At 42.2% G+C, this 18,846-nt stretch overlaps 1 protein-coding gene across 1 annotated transcript; it reads left to right on the top strand.

The window, feature by feature from the left end:
* Positions 1-779: 779 nt before the first annotated feature.
* On the top strand, positions 780-18,251 carry sh3bgrl (SH3 domain binding glutamate-rich protein like). The gene is made up of 4 exons (XM_084718716.1): positions 780-1,060; positions 13,431-13,616; positions 16,442-16,522; positions 17,841-18,251. The coding sequence occupies exons 1-4, from the start codon at positions 1,016-1,018 to the stop codon at positions 17,874-17,876; spliced, it is 348 nt and encodes a 115-aa protein (XP_084574842.1). The 5' UTR covers positions 780-1,015; the 3' UTR covers positions 17,877-18,251.
* The last annotated feature ends 595 nt before the right edge of the window (positions 18,252-18,846 follow it).

Below are 18,846 nucleotides of genomic sequence, written 5' to 3'. Positions count from 1 at the left end.
GCATTCGAGGACATGTCGCCCCTCATGCGGGTGTGTTTAATCACAGTGAGGAGGAGGCCGTGCGGGCAACGTGAATGCACCGTTAGACAGCCGACATGAGGGCGACATGCCCCGGTGTAGAGCCGTGCATCCTCCACGCTCGCCTAAAAAAGCCGGCGCTCACATCTGCAGCGGCCAGCACGGAGAAAATTCACCATAATTTCACTTCGTGTTTGAGTCCAATATGGCGCCCACTCCTCTCCGACACATTTTTTTTTTTTTTTTGTTTGTCAGTCGGCTTTCCTAAATTCGTTTCAGGGAGAAAGCCTTAGCGTCATCTGCCCCAGACGCCTGCAGGGGGCCCACAAAGCCCGTGTAATAATGAGGCTGCACAAGCCGGCGCTTCAGATACACAAAAGCAGCCACCAAGTGTTGAAAAATCACAGCATTTTTAAATATATATATATATTTTTAAATTCACCCCCGTCATCATTCAGTCATTATACTCACGTTTAGTTTGAACACCTGCATCTGTGCACGTGTGCTGCGTTTAAAGAACAATAGCACATGTCTGGCTCATATGTGTCAACGGTCTGGCTTGCAGACAATGGGGTCGCAGCTGAAATATTCAGACAATATAACCCTGTTGTCTTGCAGTCCTGATAGGCCTGTTCCCTCTCGTGTGCGTGCGTGTACGTGTCTCCGTGTGTGTGTGTGTGTGTGCACTCTCTCTCTCTCCACACACACACACGCACACAGAGGGGAGAGGGAGACCAGAATGGGCGGGGAGGCAGAGAGTAGAGGCGGAGGAGGAATGCAAAGCTCCATCCAGAGCTGAGAACTGGAGCATTTGCGCAGATAGTCTGCGCTGCCTTCAACAGACAGACACACAGCATTTCAAACCGGGGAAGTTTGTTGTTGTTGTTGTTGTTGTTGGGTGTTTTTTTTCGTCTCGCCTGCAAAGTGTCTGCAAGGAGGAGCCGTGCAATCAACCAGCCAACCGCTGCTTACCGGACTCAGCATCAGGGATCTAATCATGGTGATCAAAGTGTACATAGCATCGTCCTCCGGATCCACTTCGGTAAGAGATAAAACAACAGCATGGCTTTTTAATAATGTGAGGTTTCGAGCTGGATCCGCGTGCAGCATCCAGCTGCTTGTCAGGCATTAGACGGGCAGTTGAACTTTTATTGAACTCACCAACTGATGTCCAGGCTGTCATCCTCTCAGTCTGGAGTGGGTCTGACTCATCAGTAAGCATGCTCCTCTGTCCTCCTCAAGACTTTGGATGCCAGATGGGGTCCCTCAATGTCTTTTTTCTGTCTTTCTGTCTCCCTGCCTTGTTTAACTTTGTCACTGTGTCAAGAAGACAGAGAGGAAGTTTGTAGCAGGGCACACTTCTCTCTCAGCTGTGGTTTGTCAGTATTTCCTGATGTGACAGTTGAGTGTTGTTGCAGCTGAAAGCAGGCTCAACAGGAAAGGCGTGCAGTTAAAAAAAAATCCATAAATGCACCTAAAATGGTCCGTTCTGTCACCTGATGCCAGGATATGGGTGGTTCACAGAGTCTGGGGGGGGGGGGGGGGCAGATCTGACTTGCTCTAGAAAGTGTTGCCTTCACTGCCCTGCAGACAAGAGGACCTTGAGCTCCACTCTTGCCAGTTTCTTCCAGAGTGCAGAGGAATGATGGTGATGCAATTCTCCAGGGCCCCCTTTTAGACCTGCAGCTGCAGCCCAGGAACACTTTATGCTCTGTTTAGGACTTGTTAGAGGTCTGGATTTGTGGGAATATACAAATATCCACTGTAAATATGCACTGAAGCTTGAATTGTGGCTTTAGCACCCCATTCTTGTAATGAAATAAGTCATTTAGCTGCATTCAGCTGCTGTAAGATTCTCAGCAAGATCACTGATGTTGAATATTAGACGCAAACTTTTCAATTAAAATGAAGTTCAACTTAATTAAGCTTGTAGCGGACAAAGCAAATCATGTTGGTTTTACCAAACTAATTGAGTCGGTCTAACTATAAACGTCTCGTGGGATTGACTCAATAATGACTGAGTTGGAATTACTTAAAGGGACAGTTCACCCCAGAGTCAAAAATAAATAGTCAACACTTGATTCTAGTCAAAAGAAAGTAGTTCCGGTAGATTCTACTGCAGAAATACAGTAGTTCCTACATCTCACAACAAGGTCTGTGGATTATCTTGAGTAACCGGGTCGTGATTTTTGGAAAGAGACACTGGTTTCGAATTTTTCAAATGCATGTTTTTTTTTTTTTTGTGCTTTCAGCACCACAAGCCGAGTGCCATTTAGTCCCATTATTTTGGAGAGAAGGCAGATACCAATACTGATAAAACTCTGCAACTCCAAAAAAGTCTAGATGGATAAATAGCACTACAGGCTAGTGGAAAAATATGTATTTTTTATTTGGGGACAAATTGTTACCTTATGATGACCCAGTGTACCTTTTTTAAGTGACTAACATTCACTTTGTGTCTAATGGAAATGGCACATAAATACTAGTCTGTAAATCTAGTAAAGTGCTTAAAAAGACCATATTTCCTTGTTGTTACTGTAGAAATTAAAGTGCCTTGTCATCCCATTAGATTAAGATCACCTTGAGGATGATTTACCCTCATTGAGCAGCCTGCTTTCACAGCTCACACACAGAGGAAGTGATCAAGGGTAGCAGAGCCTCTTTTCAGTTGGACAGCAGAGAGTCGAGTGACTTTATTGCCCATATAGTAAATGACATTTGCACAAGCTCAGCAGCAGTCTTACAGGACAGGAGCTTCCTGTAAAGTCAGAGAGTGTTCACAGTTTAGAGCCAGTGATGCCGTCACTGTGTTGGAGCCTGTCTGGGAAAATGCATTACCTCTCATTGATCTGTCTTGGAGTTGAGTGTACTAGACGTGGACATGCTTATGTCTTCTTAAAGGCTGCAAAGACAGACTGAGACTGGGTTGCACCAAGACAGAATAATTTAATGTAAGATTCGCTCTAATCAGAGTTTAGCAAACCTAGGTTTTGTAAATCCAGATTTAAAATGTTGTTACCCAATTAAAAACTAATTTAAGTTTAGTTAATCCAAGGTTACAGATACCAGAATTAAATAGAGTTAAAGCAGTATGGAGACGCTTGCTTACTCAGATTTGTAAGGAGGGGGGAAACCATTCATTTTCAGCTGCTCTGGATCCCTTAAAACATTACACTGTTTCTACTGAACTAAAAAGTTAACAAAATGTTACATTGTTTGTAACATCGTCCTGGCCTAAAAATGAACAAAACAAAACATTGAACAAAACATTTGATTGTGTGCCACCTAGCTAAAAAGTTAGTTAGCCTTTAACCTGGTTTAAAAGTTAGAAACAGTAAGTAAAACATACACTTAACATTTAAAGTTAAACCATGATTTAATCTGGTCTAAAAATTAATCCTTGTTGGTGCAACCCAGTCTTGTACTCATATTATCATCTTCATTTGACATCTTTATAAGAGTTGGAGGAAAAGCAGCAGTGTTACTGACTAAAGCAAAGTGCCACGAACACATTTTGTGTCATTGTGCTGTGTATGTCGATATGTACGGTTTCACACGACAGAGTTTATAGGACTTTCTTAATGTCTGAGTTGCACGCTTTTAATGCTAGAATCTCTCACTGTGTCAAGTCTATTTTTAATACAATACCAGTAAAACGACATTTAGGCCAGTAAAAAGCTGCTGAGTGACAAATTGCGGTCGAAACCCTCTTCCCTCAAGCTTGCAGTTCGATTGCATCAGTGACGACAAAACAATGCGATTGCATTCCACTTTCTGGCAGTGTCTGCTGCTCCATTAATCACTCCAATCTAGTTCAGCATGTGAATGGAGCCACAGCCAAAACAGGCAGACAAGTAGGAGTATTTTGAAAAGCAATATTTTAAAGCTTTTGCTCCACTGAGGAAACGATTGCAGGTCAGTGAGAGGGAGAGAGAGAGACAGCGTAAAATTAGCCGGAGGGATGTATCACATTCAGCGCTTGACAAGTTACTATATAGTCAGCATTATTCAGGCGGATGTTTTCTCTAAAGATGTAAAGTTCTGTTTCATGTTAGAGCACATTTATAGCTTTAATGCGTATCGGTTTTTATGCAGAATCAGATCCATGTAACGGCCGAAAGTTATCAGAAATGGTTCTGTGAAGCATGAATACAGGTAAACATCTCAAGGACAATAACGTTTAATGGGCTGAACTCTGTAGTGTCTCATATAAAACAACCAGAGCTGACAGAAGATGCTTAATAATGCATTAAGGTCGGTCGGTCAGAGAGAAGTATTGTATACAAATGACAGATAACGAAGAAGTGAACATCTCGATGGTGTTGGGTGTACGTGCCTGTTGGCTCGTCCTCTGTAAATACAAGTGTGGATGTGTGTATTTTTTATTACAGTCCAACATAATAGGTGTGCAATTAATGGTATCTTGATGCTGTAGTCTTCAGAAGAATATAACATAAATACCTAATTAAGGTTCTGTTCCATTCAGGTCCAACAAAGTCAGGGTGCATTTTGACTTACCAGAAAGGCTCTGCTACACTAAAGTGAATTGGCCCTTAAGTAGTATTATTACTAACACCTGTGTTTACCTCGCTATTTCATATCAATATGGCTGCCATGAAGAGGGTCTTTGACAGAGGTATTCAAAGTGGGAGGCAGGCCTTGACAGGGTACCATCAGAGAAGGGCACCAGCGTGGAACGTGTCAGGAGCAGAAACAAAATGTCTTTTAGCCACTTAGAAAAGGTCAACCAAAAAATGTATTGTGTTGCTGTATTTAGAATATTTTCACTGCTTTACTTTATAGGTAGAGAGCCTTTTCTGACAGGAAGTCGCAGTTATACAAGCCAGATCTCACTCTCTCCAAGCCAACCAAACTCCATTGGCAAAATTATCAATTTTACCTCTCAGACCACAGGAGTTCCTGGTCTGCCACTGCCTTGATCTGTTAGGTTGTTTGTCTTATTGTGTGATTTTGGTGTGTTAAAAGCATAGTTTGGATTCAACAAAGTAACACAATAACATAAAAAAGATAAAACAGCTAACAAGCTGTGAGGTATAGCTGCTGATTTCACCAATGGAGTTTGGTTAGTCTGAAGAGAGTGATAGGTGGCTTACAGCTGTTTCCTCTTGGGAAAGCCTGTCTGTCATCAAGGTAAAGCAGTGAAAATATTCTACATGGGGCATACATTCAAACTGGCGAAATGGCTAAAGTATGTTTAGTTGCTGGCCCTGTCCACAGCAGTACATTGCTTATCTTCCATGCTGGTGGCCCTCTCTGCTTCTTTTAGCTGGGATCACATCTACCGTTGGTAATACACTGACTATTAATAACTACTTTATACATCCCAACATCAAATAATAACAACCCCTTTAAAGAGATAGCGCAGAGATACAGTAGTTTGTGGGACTCTGGCTGTTTTTCTCCCTTTTATCAGAGTCACAAACTTATTAAGACCTTTGGATGGACCTTTTTATGTATTTGGTGTGGTCTGAATGTATGTCAAACACAAACATTAGGCTATCCTTGCTCAATTGTCGAATGTCTATGCCTGTGGGCATTCAGGAATTGAGCGAACGTAAGTAAGTAAACTACAGGTGGTGAGGGGGCAGCTTTTTCCAAGCTTTGCCAGTGTGGAGGCCCACAGTCTCAGACTTTGAAACCCCCTGGTCTGTTCTGTTTAGCAAAACACCACAAACAACTGTGTAAACTATGTAACTAATAAGCCATGAAAAGTATTATTTTTTTTAGGTGTACTCCCTGCCACAGTTATTGTGGGGCTCTTGAGCAAAGCACTGATTGCCAGCTTAGCCCCTGACCCCTGACCCGTGCTGGTCGTGAATGAGCGGTGACATCATCATATTTCCACCCAGTAATGAGAAGCAGAGTGTTTGAGTCACCTGAAGTAATGGTGTTGTGACTCGCCGTGAATTCCTCAGGGAGACTTCTAGTGTTACCGTCAATGGCTTTGCAAAGATTAGGTCATGCTACATTCTCATATCCTTATTTTAACCTGAACTGTGCCAAAAAGCAAAGAATACACTGTGATATTTGTACAAATACAGCACTTTAGAGAGAATATTACTATTTATTCTTGTTTTACATGATTCTAAGTTTACATAGAAGCTAGATTTGAATACCAAAGTAGTGGATGAGGATGTTTTTTAGACGGTTTTTCAAAGTACTCATATGTAAATACTCACCTGTAGCTTTGTATCTAGGCTGTGCAACATTAAGCCAACTGAAAGGAAGTCTGTGGAAAGAGCCAAAAACATTAACCAGCACTACAGAACTTTTACTGCCTCATTTCACTTTATGCTCGGCAGCCACGCTGTTGTACAATTTCCTCATTGCCACAATAAATGCAAGAAGAATCAGTAATAGTGCATGAACAGATACTCTGCTCTCTTCTTCCACTGCAGGTTTGACATTAGGGTCTATAGGTCAGGCTTGATTTGGACGGCTGTTGCAGTGAGTCAGTCAGGTCACTTTTTGCCGTTGTTTCAGCTTTAGGCAGCCGTGAGGGAACCCAGCCAGAGCAGCAGTGTAAGGCTCTTTTGTAACAATGCTGTAATGCTGACTGAGCTCAGGATTGGGTGGAGGCTACTGTTGCTGCTGAATTTCCAGCGAACGTCTGTTTTCAGCACAAATCAGACTTGATCTAATCAAGACGAAACCTTCATCCCTTACAAAACATACACAGGGCTGGGGGCTGAGTCATGTTTCCTTTAGTCCACAAAGTGGAGTTTCCTGCATTTAAATGTTGGATTCCGGAGCCATTAAAGGCATTAGAAAGCTCATTTAGTCTTGGAAGAAGTTCTTACAGCATCAGTTCAAATGTCTTTTCCTTTTCATCTGAGTGAATTGACCTCAACGACGAGTCGACATAACTGATCGAATCAGTCTCCGCTGTTGTGCACAGAGCGTGTCCAATCAATGACTGGCATTGTCTGGCAGCTGTTGCCAGAGGTCTGACCTTTTTCAGAGATTGATCGGGTCTGGATCTGATGTCACTGCTCCGTCACAGCTCTCACATGATGGTGATCATGATGATCATGATGATGTGGAATATAAACTGAAGACCATATGTTGCTGATTCTTTCTCCACATCTGCAGTTTTCCTTCTAGTTGGAATCAAATTAATGATCCATGCAGAAATATATTTCACCAAAATATGCCTTATAAAACTTAGATCTAGTCCTTTATAATATCTTATTGAAAAGAGTAAGCACATTAAATATTAATTGTTGTTCAAAGTTGATTATAAACTTTAACTTTTTAGTGTGCTGATGACTTCACATTGCAGTCATTTCACACTGCTCACTGTAGTGGACACACTGAATCATATGATTGTTTCTGTTCTTCTATGGGTGTGGACATGGCCTGTCTTGAGAATGTGCTGACACATAAGTAGAGGACTGGGTCACTGCTGATAAAAAGATTTGTGTCAGCGTGCAGTAAAAACAACAGATTGGTGCTAAATACTGTTTGCAAATTTTTGTTTCATTCAGTTTCTGTGTCAGTGTCCTAAAACCAGCAGTAAACATTTGAATTCAGTGAGGTTCTATGTGGTGACACACACTGTGATCACAATTCTTTACACAAGACAAATGACTATTGCACAATCTCTGTGTGGAAAGAGCTACACTTGTGTTAGCAATTCTGCGAGGGCTGTGCAGTGGTGCTTTGAGCTATGTGCTAATATGCTAACATGCCCACACTGACGATGTGAATCATGTACATATTTTGCAGGCATTAAATTTATCATGTTGACCATCTTAGTTTAGCACTTCAGCATGTCAGCATTTGTTGCTACTTAGTGCTACACAAAGCACAGCTGAGACTGATGGGAATATCATTAAAAATTTGGTCATGAACCAAAAGCAGTGCACAAATGACTCTAAAACTTGACCTGGTGATGGTGCTGTATGAGTAGTCTCGGCATCACCAAAGTTATTTAAATTGACCCCTCCTAAGTCCCGCCCTTTTTTTGGTCTGTGCACCAGTAGCAGTTAACCAAGTTTAGTACCTCAGTCAGCTTTCCCCTTTCCTGTTTCCTGTACTTAGACAGGTAATGTGCTAGGCTCTTTTGTGTTGAAAAGAAAAACACATTTTGAAGATAGATATCTCAAAATGTTAGCTAACTAGCTAGCTAATGATTGATGTGGATTAGCTAACTAGTTAGCTAGCATTTTGCATTATCTAACATAAGATGTGACTACATATATGTTGCTTTTACAGGTCCACCAGAAACATCTTTTAGTCCTCAAAATTTGGTTTTATTTTCAACATAGACACACCAAGCACATAGCATATCTTAGCACAGGAAACAGAAAATTGTGGTGCTTGAGGAAGGGTCAGGAAAACAGCAAAGTCATTCACCAAAAGATTCATTTTCTTTGGATCATGAATGGTGGGTCTAAATTCCATGGAAATCCCTTCAGCAGTTTCTGAGATATGTCCAAAGTCGTCGACCGTCCAACCAGTGTTACCATCCAAGGAGCCACGCAGCTAGCATGGCTGAAACCACCTAAGAGCTACCGCCAGATGCAAGTCAAGACAAACAGCATGAAGCAATGAAGCAACCTGTCCTGCTTTTGCATTAATGCCAGTATATATTTGCATACCGAGGCAAGAGATTTAGGTAAGCGTCGATTATGGAAAGCAAAACTTGAGTCCTGCAGGTCTGACACTGGCTAATCTCCCTCACTCTCTTGTCTTTCTCGGAAGGGCTGAGGAGTAAACTTCTAGAGAAATAGATAAGGGGTGTATAATAATGCAGTGCAACAGGAGAATAGTGGTTGTTTATTACCACACCCAGAACTAGGGTCAGTCTGTCTTCTTCCTTATTAAAATCAGGAGCTACACTCAAGACACAGGGGAGCGATGCAGAGGGCTAAAAGAGGCAAAGCTGGGAACTGTCACTGTGCAATTAGAGTTAGGGGCAGATGGCATGTGGCCAGTTTGCCCTACAAATTAATTTTGCTTGGCAACAGTACAATGAGGCTTACTGGGGGAACGGGCAGAGTGCACCAACAGAAAGGAGGAAAGAGGAGAAAGTGGATCATTGTGTTAAACTTGTTATTTTAGCGACTTAAAAGGATAAAGGATAAAGTTAAAGTTTTTGGGGAAAGCACCAGCTTTAAGTGTACTAAGCCAGTGTAAGTCAGAGGCAGAGGGAGAAAGAGGATTGAGGTCTGTGTTTAGATACAGAGTGAGTTAAAGTGCGTTCCACTCCGTTGCTTCGTCCTGCGCTGGTTTCCAGAGCAGGTGGGGAAAGAGCTGGTTTTAGGACTTTGGCCCCGGGAGTGCAACTGCCATTAAATGATTCAAACTGCACCACGGCTAATCTGCCAGCATTGTCCGCTCCCTCATTTCCATGCCTCAGTGTTGTTCCAGCAGATGGCTGCTCAATAATCCACCTGTCTGGTCGGCCCTGGGAGGAGATCTCACGTAGAGGTGTCTGGACTGACAGAAAGACAACAAACTGATAACTGTCCACAGAAGCTTGTATTGTTTTTTACTATGAAGTTGGCTTAGTTTGATTGTAGGTGTGTGAATGTGCGTGTGTGTGTGTGCAGCTGAGGCTGGATGTGTGTGTGTGTGTGTGTGTGTGTGTGTGTGTGTGTGTCTCCATGCAGCAGGCCTTATTTGGCTTGTGTTTGACCAGTTACCTCCTCTCGAGTCCCAGAGGAGCTCTTGTTTCCGTCTGGCCTTGTAGGGCCATCCTCCCTCTTACACACACCCACTGAGACCTCATTGGACCACAATTTCATACTCTTAATCACACACACACACACACACACACACACACACACACACACACACACACACACACATATAGATCGAGGCAGAAGCAGGAACAACACACACAGACAAGCGCACATTTCCATCCCTTGTGAATCTTATTTATCTTTCTTTATTTTGCTGTGTGCGACTGTATTTGCGAAAATCTGTGATAACAACTTAAAGGGGTAGATTGTTTTTTTTAAAGTGGGGTTGTATGAGGTACAAAACCCCCAAAAGTTGTGGCATAAATAAAACAGAATGCAATGATTTGTGAATCTAAGTTCAGTCAAATAGAATACAAAGACAAGATATTTAATGTTCAAATTTACAAACTTTATTGTCTTGCAAATATACAGTCATTCTGAATTTGATGCCTGCAACATGTTTCAGAAAAGTTTGGACAGGATGATGTTTGCTTCTGTGTTACATCACCTTTTCTTTTAACAACACGCTGTCAGTGTTTGTGAACTGAGGACACTAATTATTGAAGGTTTGAAAGGGAAGTTCTTTCTCATCCTGGCTGGATATGTGACCTAGCAGCTCAGCAGCCCCAGATCTCTTTTGTCATATTTTGTGCTTCATAATGCACCACACGTTTCTAGTGGGAGACATGTCTGGACTGCAGGGAGGTCAGTCTACTACCTGAACTCTGTTGTAACACATGCAGAATGTGTCTTGGCATCGTCCTGCTGAAATAAGCAGGGACGTCCCTGAAAAGGATGCAGTCTGAATGGCAGCATATGTTGCTCCAAACCCTGTATGTACCTTTCATCATTAACTGGGACCTTCACAGATGCGACAGTTACCCATGATGCCACGGGCACCAACAGACTCCCATAACAGATGCTGGCTTTTGAACTGGTAACAATCTGGATGGTCCCTTTCCTCTTCAGCCCGGAGGACACAATGGTTGTCATTTCCAAAAACAAATTAAAATCTGGACCAGTATGGCCACATTCACAGCAAGCAAGTCACAAGCATTCAATGTTGGTTTTTGGCCTTGCCCCTTATGTGCAAAGATTTCCTCAGATTCTCTGAATCTTTTAATGGCATTATGGATTGTAGATGGTGAAATTCCTAAATTCTTTGCAGTTATGTGTTGAGAAATGTTCTTAAGCTGTTGGGCCGTCCTTGCTGCCTTTTGAGGATGAACCTTTCATACCCGATCATGATATAATCACCTGTTACCAGTTCTCCTCTTTTCCAGGGAAATGTTTCAAACAAGTGGTTCCCAGTCATCTCTTGCCTCTGTCCCATTTTTTTAAACGTGTTGCAGGCATCAAATTCAGATTGAGTGCATTTTAACAAGAATCAATAAATTATTACCTACAGTAGATGGCAGTTGGTAAGCCCCCAGTTTGGGAAAACAGTAGGAGTGCCAGTGTATGAAAATAAGCAATGCACTGCTCTGGACAGGGTCAACAGCAAAACGTATTTCAGCATCCTAAAAAAAAGGCTCGGCTAAAAGAAATCACTATCAGTTTAAATTTCCGCCATATTTAGAATGTTTTCGCTGCTTAACTTGCCGTCAGACAGCCTTTTCTGATGGGAAACCACAGTTATGCAAGCCAAATATCACTTGATCCACAACTACCGGACTCCTTTGGCAAAAACAAACAAAAACATTTTACCTCATTATTGGCTGACTTCATTGTAGTTCAGATTCACTGAAGTTGCACCAAAACTAGACTTGCACTGATTAATCGGCAATGCTCAGAATCGGGCCGGTTTTCACATGACATGCCCTGACCGGTGACCAGCTGCTCATTGTCATACGCGTGTTCTGCACGATGGTCACGTCATGCGCGCAGCAGACAAACTGACCGTAATATCACCACAGCGCTGATGACAGCTACACACACTCAGACACATGCTTGCTTGAAGATGGTGTCAACGACGGATTCCAAGTACAGGATAAAGAGAAGACAGACAGTCTACAATGAGACAGAGCAGCTGACAGTGTCTCAGAACAGCCTTAAACTCTCTAGCTCTTCAGGCTAATGTTAACCAGCAGCAGACTGCTGTTCACAGAGAGACAGTTAAAATCTCACCTCCTGTTCTGGCTGAAGAATAAACAACCTGTGTTGATGTGTCTCCTCAAACATTTTCTCATCCAGACTCGTTTAACTTGTGCATCTGTTTTTCTCACAGCAAAGTTTTACTGCAGTAAACTGTTGCACAGCGTCTGTCTCTGGTTTGTTTATATCTGCTTCCACAGGAGATTATGGGAAATCGTGTCCCGCGAAATCCTGCGAGATTCCATTCCACCGTTCACCCGATTCATAATCTTAATATAAAACTGTAATAAGGCCTGGCTGTAACCTGGAGGACTTTGGAGAAAATTTAAATAGTATTTAATGAATATTTAATAGTCAGTGTCTTATTATGAACATCCAATTTAATTTTTACAAGAAAAGTTGCAAAAATGTTTGTGAATGCTGTCAATTACAGTTCTTAGAAAGACTGAAAATTGGAACCGGCCAAAATCTGAATCAGCCAACAAAATTGAAATCGGTGCATCCCTAACCAAAACACAAACAAACTAACCAACTGAGGCAGTGGTAGACCAGCAACCTCTAGGTTCTGCAAGATAAAATTGCTGTTTTTGCTAAAGGAGTCTGGTGGCTTTGGCCAGAGCAATATTTGGCTTATATAACAGCTGTTTCCTGTGGGAAAAGCTTGTCGGTCTGCAAGGTAAAGCAGTGAAAATGCTCTAAATATAGCATACCCTTAAACTATTACTCATTTTTTGCGGCAAGACTATTTTTAGGTGGCTAAAATATAATTGCTGACCCTGTCCACAGCAGTACATTGCTTAGCCTCCTTCACTGGGACTCCACTGACTATGGATAGGTCACACTTCAGAATCCCTGAACTATCTCTTTAAGGACACACCTGGTAGCGCACTGTCACTGTGTCTCTATTCATTCACTTTTATTTCCTGTTGAGTTGTAGAGACGGTTATTTGCATCCTCTCAGATGAAAAGCTTGTTGTTTTGCATCGAGCAGGATGAACTATTCTAAAAGTGTCACAAACGTTAAGGCGTTAAATATGATTTTGTGCCAATGCAACAGAACAGCCCTTTGTGAAAATAAAGCACCTTTCAAAAATAATCACATCTGCATGAAAATCCCAGATAGCGAGAACGACAGCAGCTCTCATTTGGGGACTGCCAGCGCAGTCTTTTTTTGCTCATTGTATAAATATTATTGGCTTTGACAGTTTGTCACAATGAAAGAATGCAGCATGTGAGAAATGTGTTAGAAATGGTTCCCTAAAAGTGAAATCTGTTTAAATATAAGGAGAATGGGAGTCCTGTCTTCTTCACTATCTGGCATACTTGCAGACAAAACACAATGTGTCCCTGCTTAGCCTTCACCCTCTTCAATACTCTTTTGTCACTTCATTCACTCGTCAGCAAACGAGTGGTAACTTAGTAACAGAGCGGCCAGCGATCTCTGTAGTGTTATTTCTCACAGCAGAGAAAAAGCGTCCTTATTTTTGCGGCAGACTGATGACAGTATGGTGAACCGAGGCCCTTATGTTTCCTCATAAGGCTGAAGTTAACACATCTAACTGACAACTTCCCCTCTGTCGTCCTCTCTCGTCTCCCCCCCGCACGCAGATTAAGAAGCAGCAGCAGGATGTGATGGGCTTCCTGGCGGCCAATAAGATCGAATTCGAGGAGTGTGACATCGCAGCCAACGAGGCCAACAGGAAGTGGATGAGAGAGAACATTCCGGAGGAGTCCAGGCCGGCCACGGGGAATCCTCTCCCCCCACAGATATTCAATGAAAGCAAATATTGCGGGGTGAGACACACATGCACACAGATACTCAGAGTAATTGGCACATGTTCATGCAGTTACAGTACTACTCTGATAGCTGCAGCTCCCAGTGAGGACATACAGCTCAGGTCCTCGGTACACACAAATCATGCATGGTAAAGAGGCCACAGTGAGGAAATTTTCCCACCACTTGTTAAACCGTGTAACACCTGTAACACCTCCTATCATGTGACAAGCCTAATGCATGGTAGACTTTTAGGCTAAATATGTTTAAAGCTGCAAAAATTAATACTTTTATTTTAATTATCGGGAATTATCATGCAACTCTGCAGTTCCAGTCAGCTCCACAGAAATGTCAGGTCATTGTTTTGGTTTTAGGGCGCCCAACTTTGCTGTTTTGTTTCACTCTCACGGCTCTCATTAGCTTCGTTTTCAAGAGCAGAATGATTTCAACAAAAAAAACTCACTGTCCACTAATTGCTCAGCACCAGTGTGCAGACCAGGGGTCAGCAACCTTTGCTATCAAAAGAGCCATTCTTGGCCAAAAAAGGAGAAAAAAAAATCTATCTGCTGCAGCGACTATTTAATTCTCTATTTACTGCAGAGATTTTTCTTTTTTCGGACATCCATCTAGCCTCACTGAAACTCAGGACTAGCCACCGGCAAAATTTTGAAGAAATGACATTGAGCTGTAGATACAGGCTATGACGCACATTATAGTCAGTGAAATATTTTTTTAAAAAAAATCCACTTGGTGTATAGGCTACACATTTTTACAATTTAATATAATTTAATAAAAGTGAAAATTAAAATGACAAAAATAGTTCTTAAAATAATAAGACTGGAGAGGGGAAAAAGAGCCACATGCGGCTCCAGAGCTGCAGTTTGCAGGCCTCTGGTGTAGACAGACACAGTTAGCAACTAGCTGGTGAACATAGTGGAGTAATCAGCAGCTAAAGAGCTCAGATACATCCTCTGTGAGTTGGTGGAGTGAGAACTAAACAGAGCTAAAAGAGGGAGTATTGAATTTACAAACCAGAATGCTAATGTTTCTCTATATCTGCCTGATTTTATAAAAGAAACTGAAACTGTTTGCTAACATGTTAGCTTGTTTCACTGCCTCTAACGTTCAGGAAACGAGAGTCCCCATATTATATGAAACTGGAACAGGTATTTTCGTTTGGATCGGCCCCATCCCCCCTGTAAACATATTCTTTATAACATAAAGAAATGCTGACTGATGCAATGATCTGCATTATTTTACCCGCTCTGTGCCCAAGTTTATAACCAATGCAACTTTAGCAGTTTAACTACAGTATCTTTAAAGCAGACAGCAATCAGTTTTTGGACACCAGCTGAATTCTGTCATTGGTGACATTATTTTTGATTTTAATTAATGTGTTGATCAGCCTCAAGATTTTTCAGATTTTCTTTCTGAACTTTTCTGCTCCAGTTTTTCATTTTTTCAGCCCTTTATCCGTTTCATCTGTGCTCTCGACTTGAACTCTGCTCTTTCTGGCGTCATTTCATTTGATTATTTCCTACCTCTGACATTACATGGCTGGGCGGATCAGCTCGAAGGGATGCGAGGAGAAGACGTCTGTCAGCACCACTTCCACCTCCTGCCTCACAGTTTAGGTACCCTGCTGACAATTTTGGGACCATGTAACCCCCCAATCAGATGGGCAGGACACATGTTTTTTTCCCACAAGTTTTTTCCCACGTTGCGGGTGGTGACCTTGCAGCCCACTAAGCGAGCCAACCCATCTGGCATTTGCCAGAATTGCCAGATTGTCATTCTGAGCCTGAACCGGAGCCAGAAGCTGGTAAAGCAGCTCGGCTGGCTCTGTTTAAAGGTGACACATAATCCCATGTAAAACGGCAACTTTTTCACTTTGGTTTTTTGTAAAGATGAAAGAAACACGATATACAGAGCAGACAGAACCAGACTAACTGTTTCCTCTTGCTTACAGTCTTTGTGCTTAACTTAGATTAATTTAACCGTCACCTTGCTCTGGTTTAATGTTTAACGGACAGATATAAGACCGCTATTGATCGTCTCATCTAACTCTCTGCACAAGTCAGTAAGTGTATTTGTCAAAATGTCACACTATTCCTTTAAACGTCATGTTAGATAGACCTTAAAGAACTGACCGTGATCAATCATGAATTCACACAGTCTTTTTTTTGAGTAACCTTTTTTTCTAGAGGGGAGGGGTTGCAGTACTTGTCACATCTTGGCTGCAGCTCTGCTCAGAGATGCTCTAGCATGTGGCCCAGCCTTCTGCACTGTGTTAGCAGATGCTAATTTACTCCCATTAGAAAGACCTTTAGCCCGGGCGCTCTGATGTGTCACGCTGTGCGGCTAATGGACGGCTGGAAGTGAAGTTGCACATGCAGGATGGGCTGTATTGAATGTCACAGACAAAGAGAACAGCATTTCCCAGGATACTCGCAGCTGTTTGTGTGTGTGTGTGTGTGTGTGTGGGAGAGAGAAATGAGGGAAAACAAAGGAACAAGAAGGAGCGAGGGATCAAGAATGAGAGAGGGTGCAGTAAACGGCAGCTTGTTTACTCTGGGTTACATTCTCAAAGACAATACCCTCCTATCAGATTGACTGCCGAGGAGGCCTGTCCCTGGACAAATAACACAACCTCGTCTGTTGCTCACAAAGAATTCTCCATGTGGCTTTACCGCTCAGATTGTTGCCCCCGGGCGCTGAGCCCAAGCCTGTTCCACATTATCACTCCTCAGGTTGGAGCTCAGATTCAGACGAGCTCATCCTCTGATCGATCTGCATCTAAAGTTCTGCGTGTGTGTGTGTGTGTGTGTGTCCTCCTCTTTCTCAGAACTATGAGGCCTTCTTCGATGCCAGAGAGGACAACGCTGTTTATGCATTTCTGGGTCTGACCGCTCCCCCGGGCTCGAAGGTAAGCTTATGAACACAAACACGCACTGGATAGCTGTCCTCTCTTTGAACCGCATTCCTACAGACTCATCCATGTTTCCTGTAACGGCGGCTTATGAGCCTAAATATATATTTATCCTCTCAGTGTGATTTCCATACAGAAAACACACATATTACATAATACATCTGTTCATGATATCCTTACACCCGAACAGGCCTCCCTTTTCTCCCTTTCCTGTCACTGCTCCTGCACACTGGCGCCTCCTCTCTGCCGCAACAGGAACTGCAGGGAGGTGTGCCAGTTACCATAGAAACAGAGGGGTTTTCCTCTGGATATATAAACCAATATCCTCCATTTTATTATAACAGTCTCCCTTTTCTTCTATTTTCTCCTCGTTTCTGTTTCTCTCCAAACTCTTAGAAAAAAAAGATACTTAAGAGGTGTCAGCTAGAACCATATATGGTGTTTTTCCCCATAGGAGAACCCTCTCTGGTAGAACTCTTTATGAGGGTTCGACAGGTAGCCTTTTTAGGAGGTTCTACCTAGAACCCAATATGAAACAGTACACCCAGGACCATTTGCAAAAGGTTTCACCCAGAACTCCCTATGGAAGGTTAGTGAGAACCCTCCTATCATGTAATGGTTCCACCCAGATTCTATCCAGAACCTTTCCACCTTTTAAGGGTACCAACAAGAACTTTCTCAGAGTGTTCTCCCAAAAACACTGTCATATTCCAAGGGTTTCATCCAGAACCCAGCTGTGGTTGTCTAAAAATACCCCCTTTTCTAGCCTACTATATGAGGTTCTACAGAGAACCCTTCTATGATTCCAACCAGAAGCTTCTTTGGGGATTCCCTCTGGGACCTTTCCACTTTCTACTGTGTTCTACTGAGAACACTTTTTATATTCAAAAGCATTGTTTCTTTAACCCAGTCAGGGGGTTCTACCAGGAACCCTTTTATATTCCAAAGGTTTCATCTAGAACCCACCCAGGGGGGTTAAAAGTAGCCTTTTTGCTAACCTGCTATTTGAGGTTCTAAAAAAGATCCTTCTATGATGTAATAGTTAATCCAGAACCTTCTCCCGGTATTCCCTCCAGAACCTTTCCTCCTTCCCACCCAGAGGGTTCTGCTGAGAACCTTTTTATATTCCAAGCTTTTCATCTTCAATCCACCCAGGTTCCACCAGGATCCCTATACCTATACATATCATTTTTAGAGGTTTTCACATAGAACCCTCTTGTCTTCTGAGAACCTAAAACAAAGGAACACAATTAAAATGAACTGCACTTGAAGCATTTGAAAACATCTGAAACGTTTTCTGTGTTTCTCTCTGCAGGAGGCCGAGGCTTTAGCGAAGAAAGCACAGCAGTAGCAGCTTTACATCGTTTCTACCCGAGACCTCAGGCCTCCTGCTAAACCCAGACCTGGACCCAGACTGACCTGGAACTGCTCCAGGAAAAAAAAAAAAAACAAGCAACATTTCACTCAGCTTATAAATATGTGTACGGTTTTTCAGTATGTTTTTTTTTATTATTATTATTAATCTGTGTTCAGCTGTGCCTTGTCAGCTGTAGTGAGGGGAGGTGCTAAAGCAGAGCATTATGGGTATGTACAAACAGCTCTGCTTCCTCCCAATAACCTCAGCCTGCTAAGCCTATTGGCCTATTGACATGTCAATCAAACCATTAGCATGAACATGTAGCCTCCTATTTGAGAACACATTATCACACTGTAAAAAAAAAGAAAACTTATAATCTCAAGGCAACTGTGGGATTTTAAAAAAAATGCGAACCTACAATCTTTTGAAGAAATAACATACTTGAATCTTCCTCTAGAAACGGTTTTCTATTACAAAAATCAAAATGAAAAAATAACTCCTTTCAAGAGAAAGTCAATAATTGTGTACAGCGAGCAGTTCATCATTGTGAAATAAACCATGATGAAGTCGAGATCAAACTGTGTCCATAGCAACAACCTTGTTGTTGTAATCAACCAATTAGAACTGAGCATTTAACCCTTACCAAGTCCCACCCCTTTTGGAAGTTCAGTCAAGTATCTCTTCCTGTTTCCTGTACTTAGATATGCTAATTGCTAGGCTCATCTATGTTGAAAAGAAAATCAGATTGTGAAGATTGTTAAAAGATGTCATTGGGGGGAAAAATAACATATATAGTATACAGTCACATCCTAAGTTAGCAAAATGCTAGATAACTAGCTGACTAGCTAATCCTCTGCAATTGTTAGCTAGCTACTTAGCTAGCATTTTTGCTCTGTAGTGTTTTGCTCTGTAGCTTGCTAGTTACATCTCATAGCTATTGTTAGCAAACACCAGCTAACTAGAT

This window comes from Lutjanus erythropterus, chromosome 5, assembly GCF_056507025.1.
Source record: "Lutjanus erythropterus isolate fLutEry1 chromosome 5, fLutEry1.hap2, whole genome shotgun sequence".
NCBI classification, from domain to species: Eukaryota; Metazoa; Chordata; class Actinopteri; order Lutjaniformes; family Lutjanidae; genus Lutjanus; species Lutjanus erythropterus.
The sequence above is the reverse complement of the archived record's forward strand: the minus strand, read 5'-3'. Positions and strand labels throughout refer to the sequence as shown.

Bases quoted from the DNA above. Each gene is read 5' to 3' on its own strand.
- sh3bgrl (XM_084718716.1), top strand. From the start codon at position 1,016: ATGGTGATCAAAGTGTACATAGCATCGTCCTCCGGATCCACTTCG. The intron at 13,617-16,441 runs GTGAGACACACA...CCTCTTTCTCAG, and splicing joins ATGAAAGCAAATATTGCGGG to AACTATGAGGCCTTCTTCGA. The intron at 16,523-17,840 runs GTAAGCTTATGA...TTCTCTCTGCAG, and splicing joins CCGCTCCCCCGGGCTCGAAG to GAGGCCGAGGCTTTAGCGAA.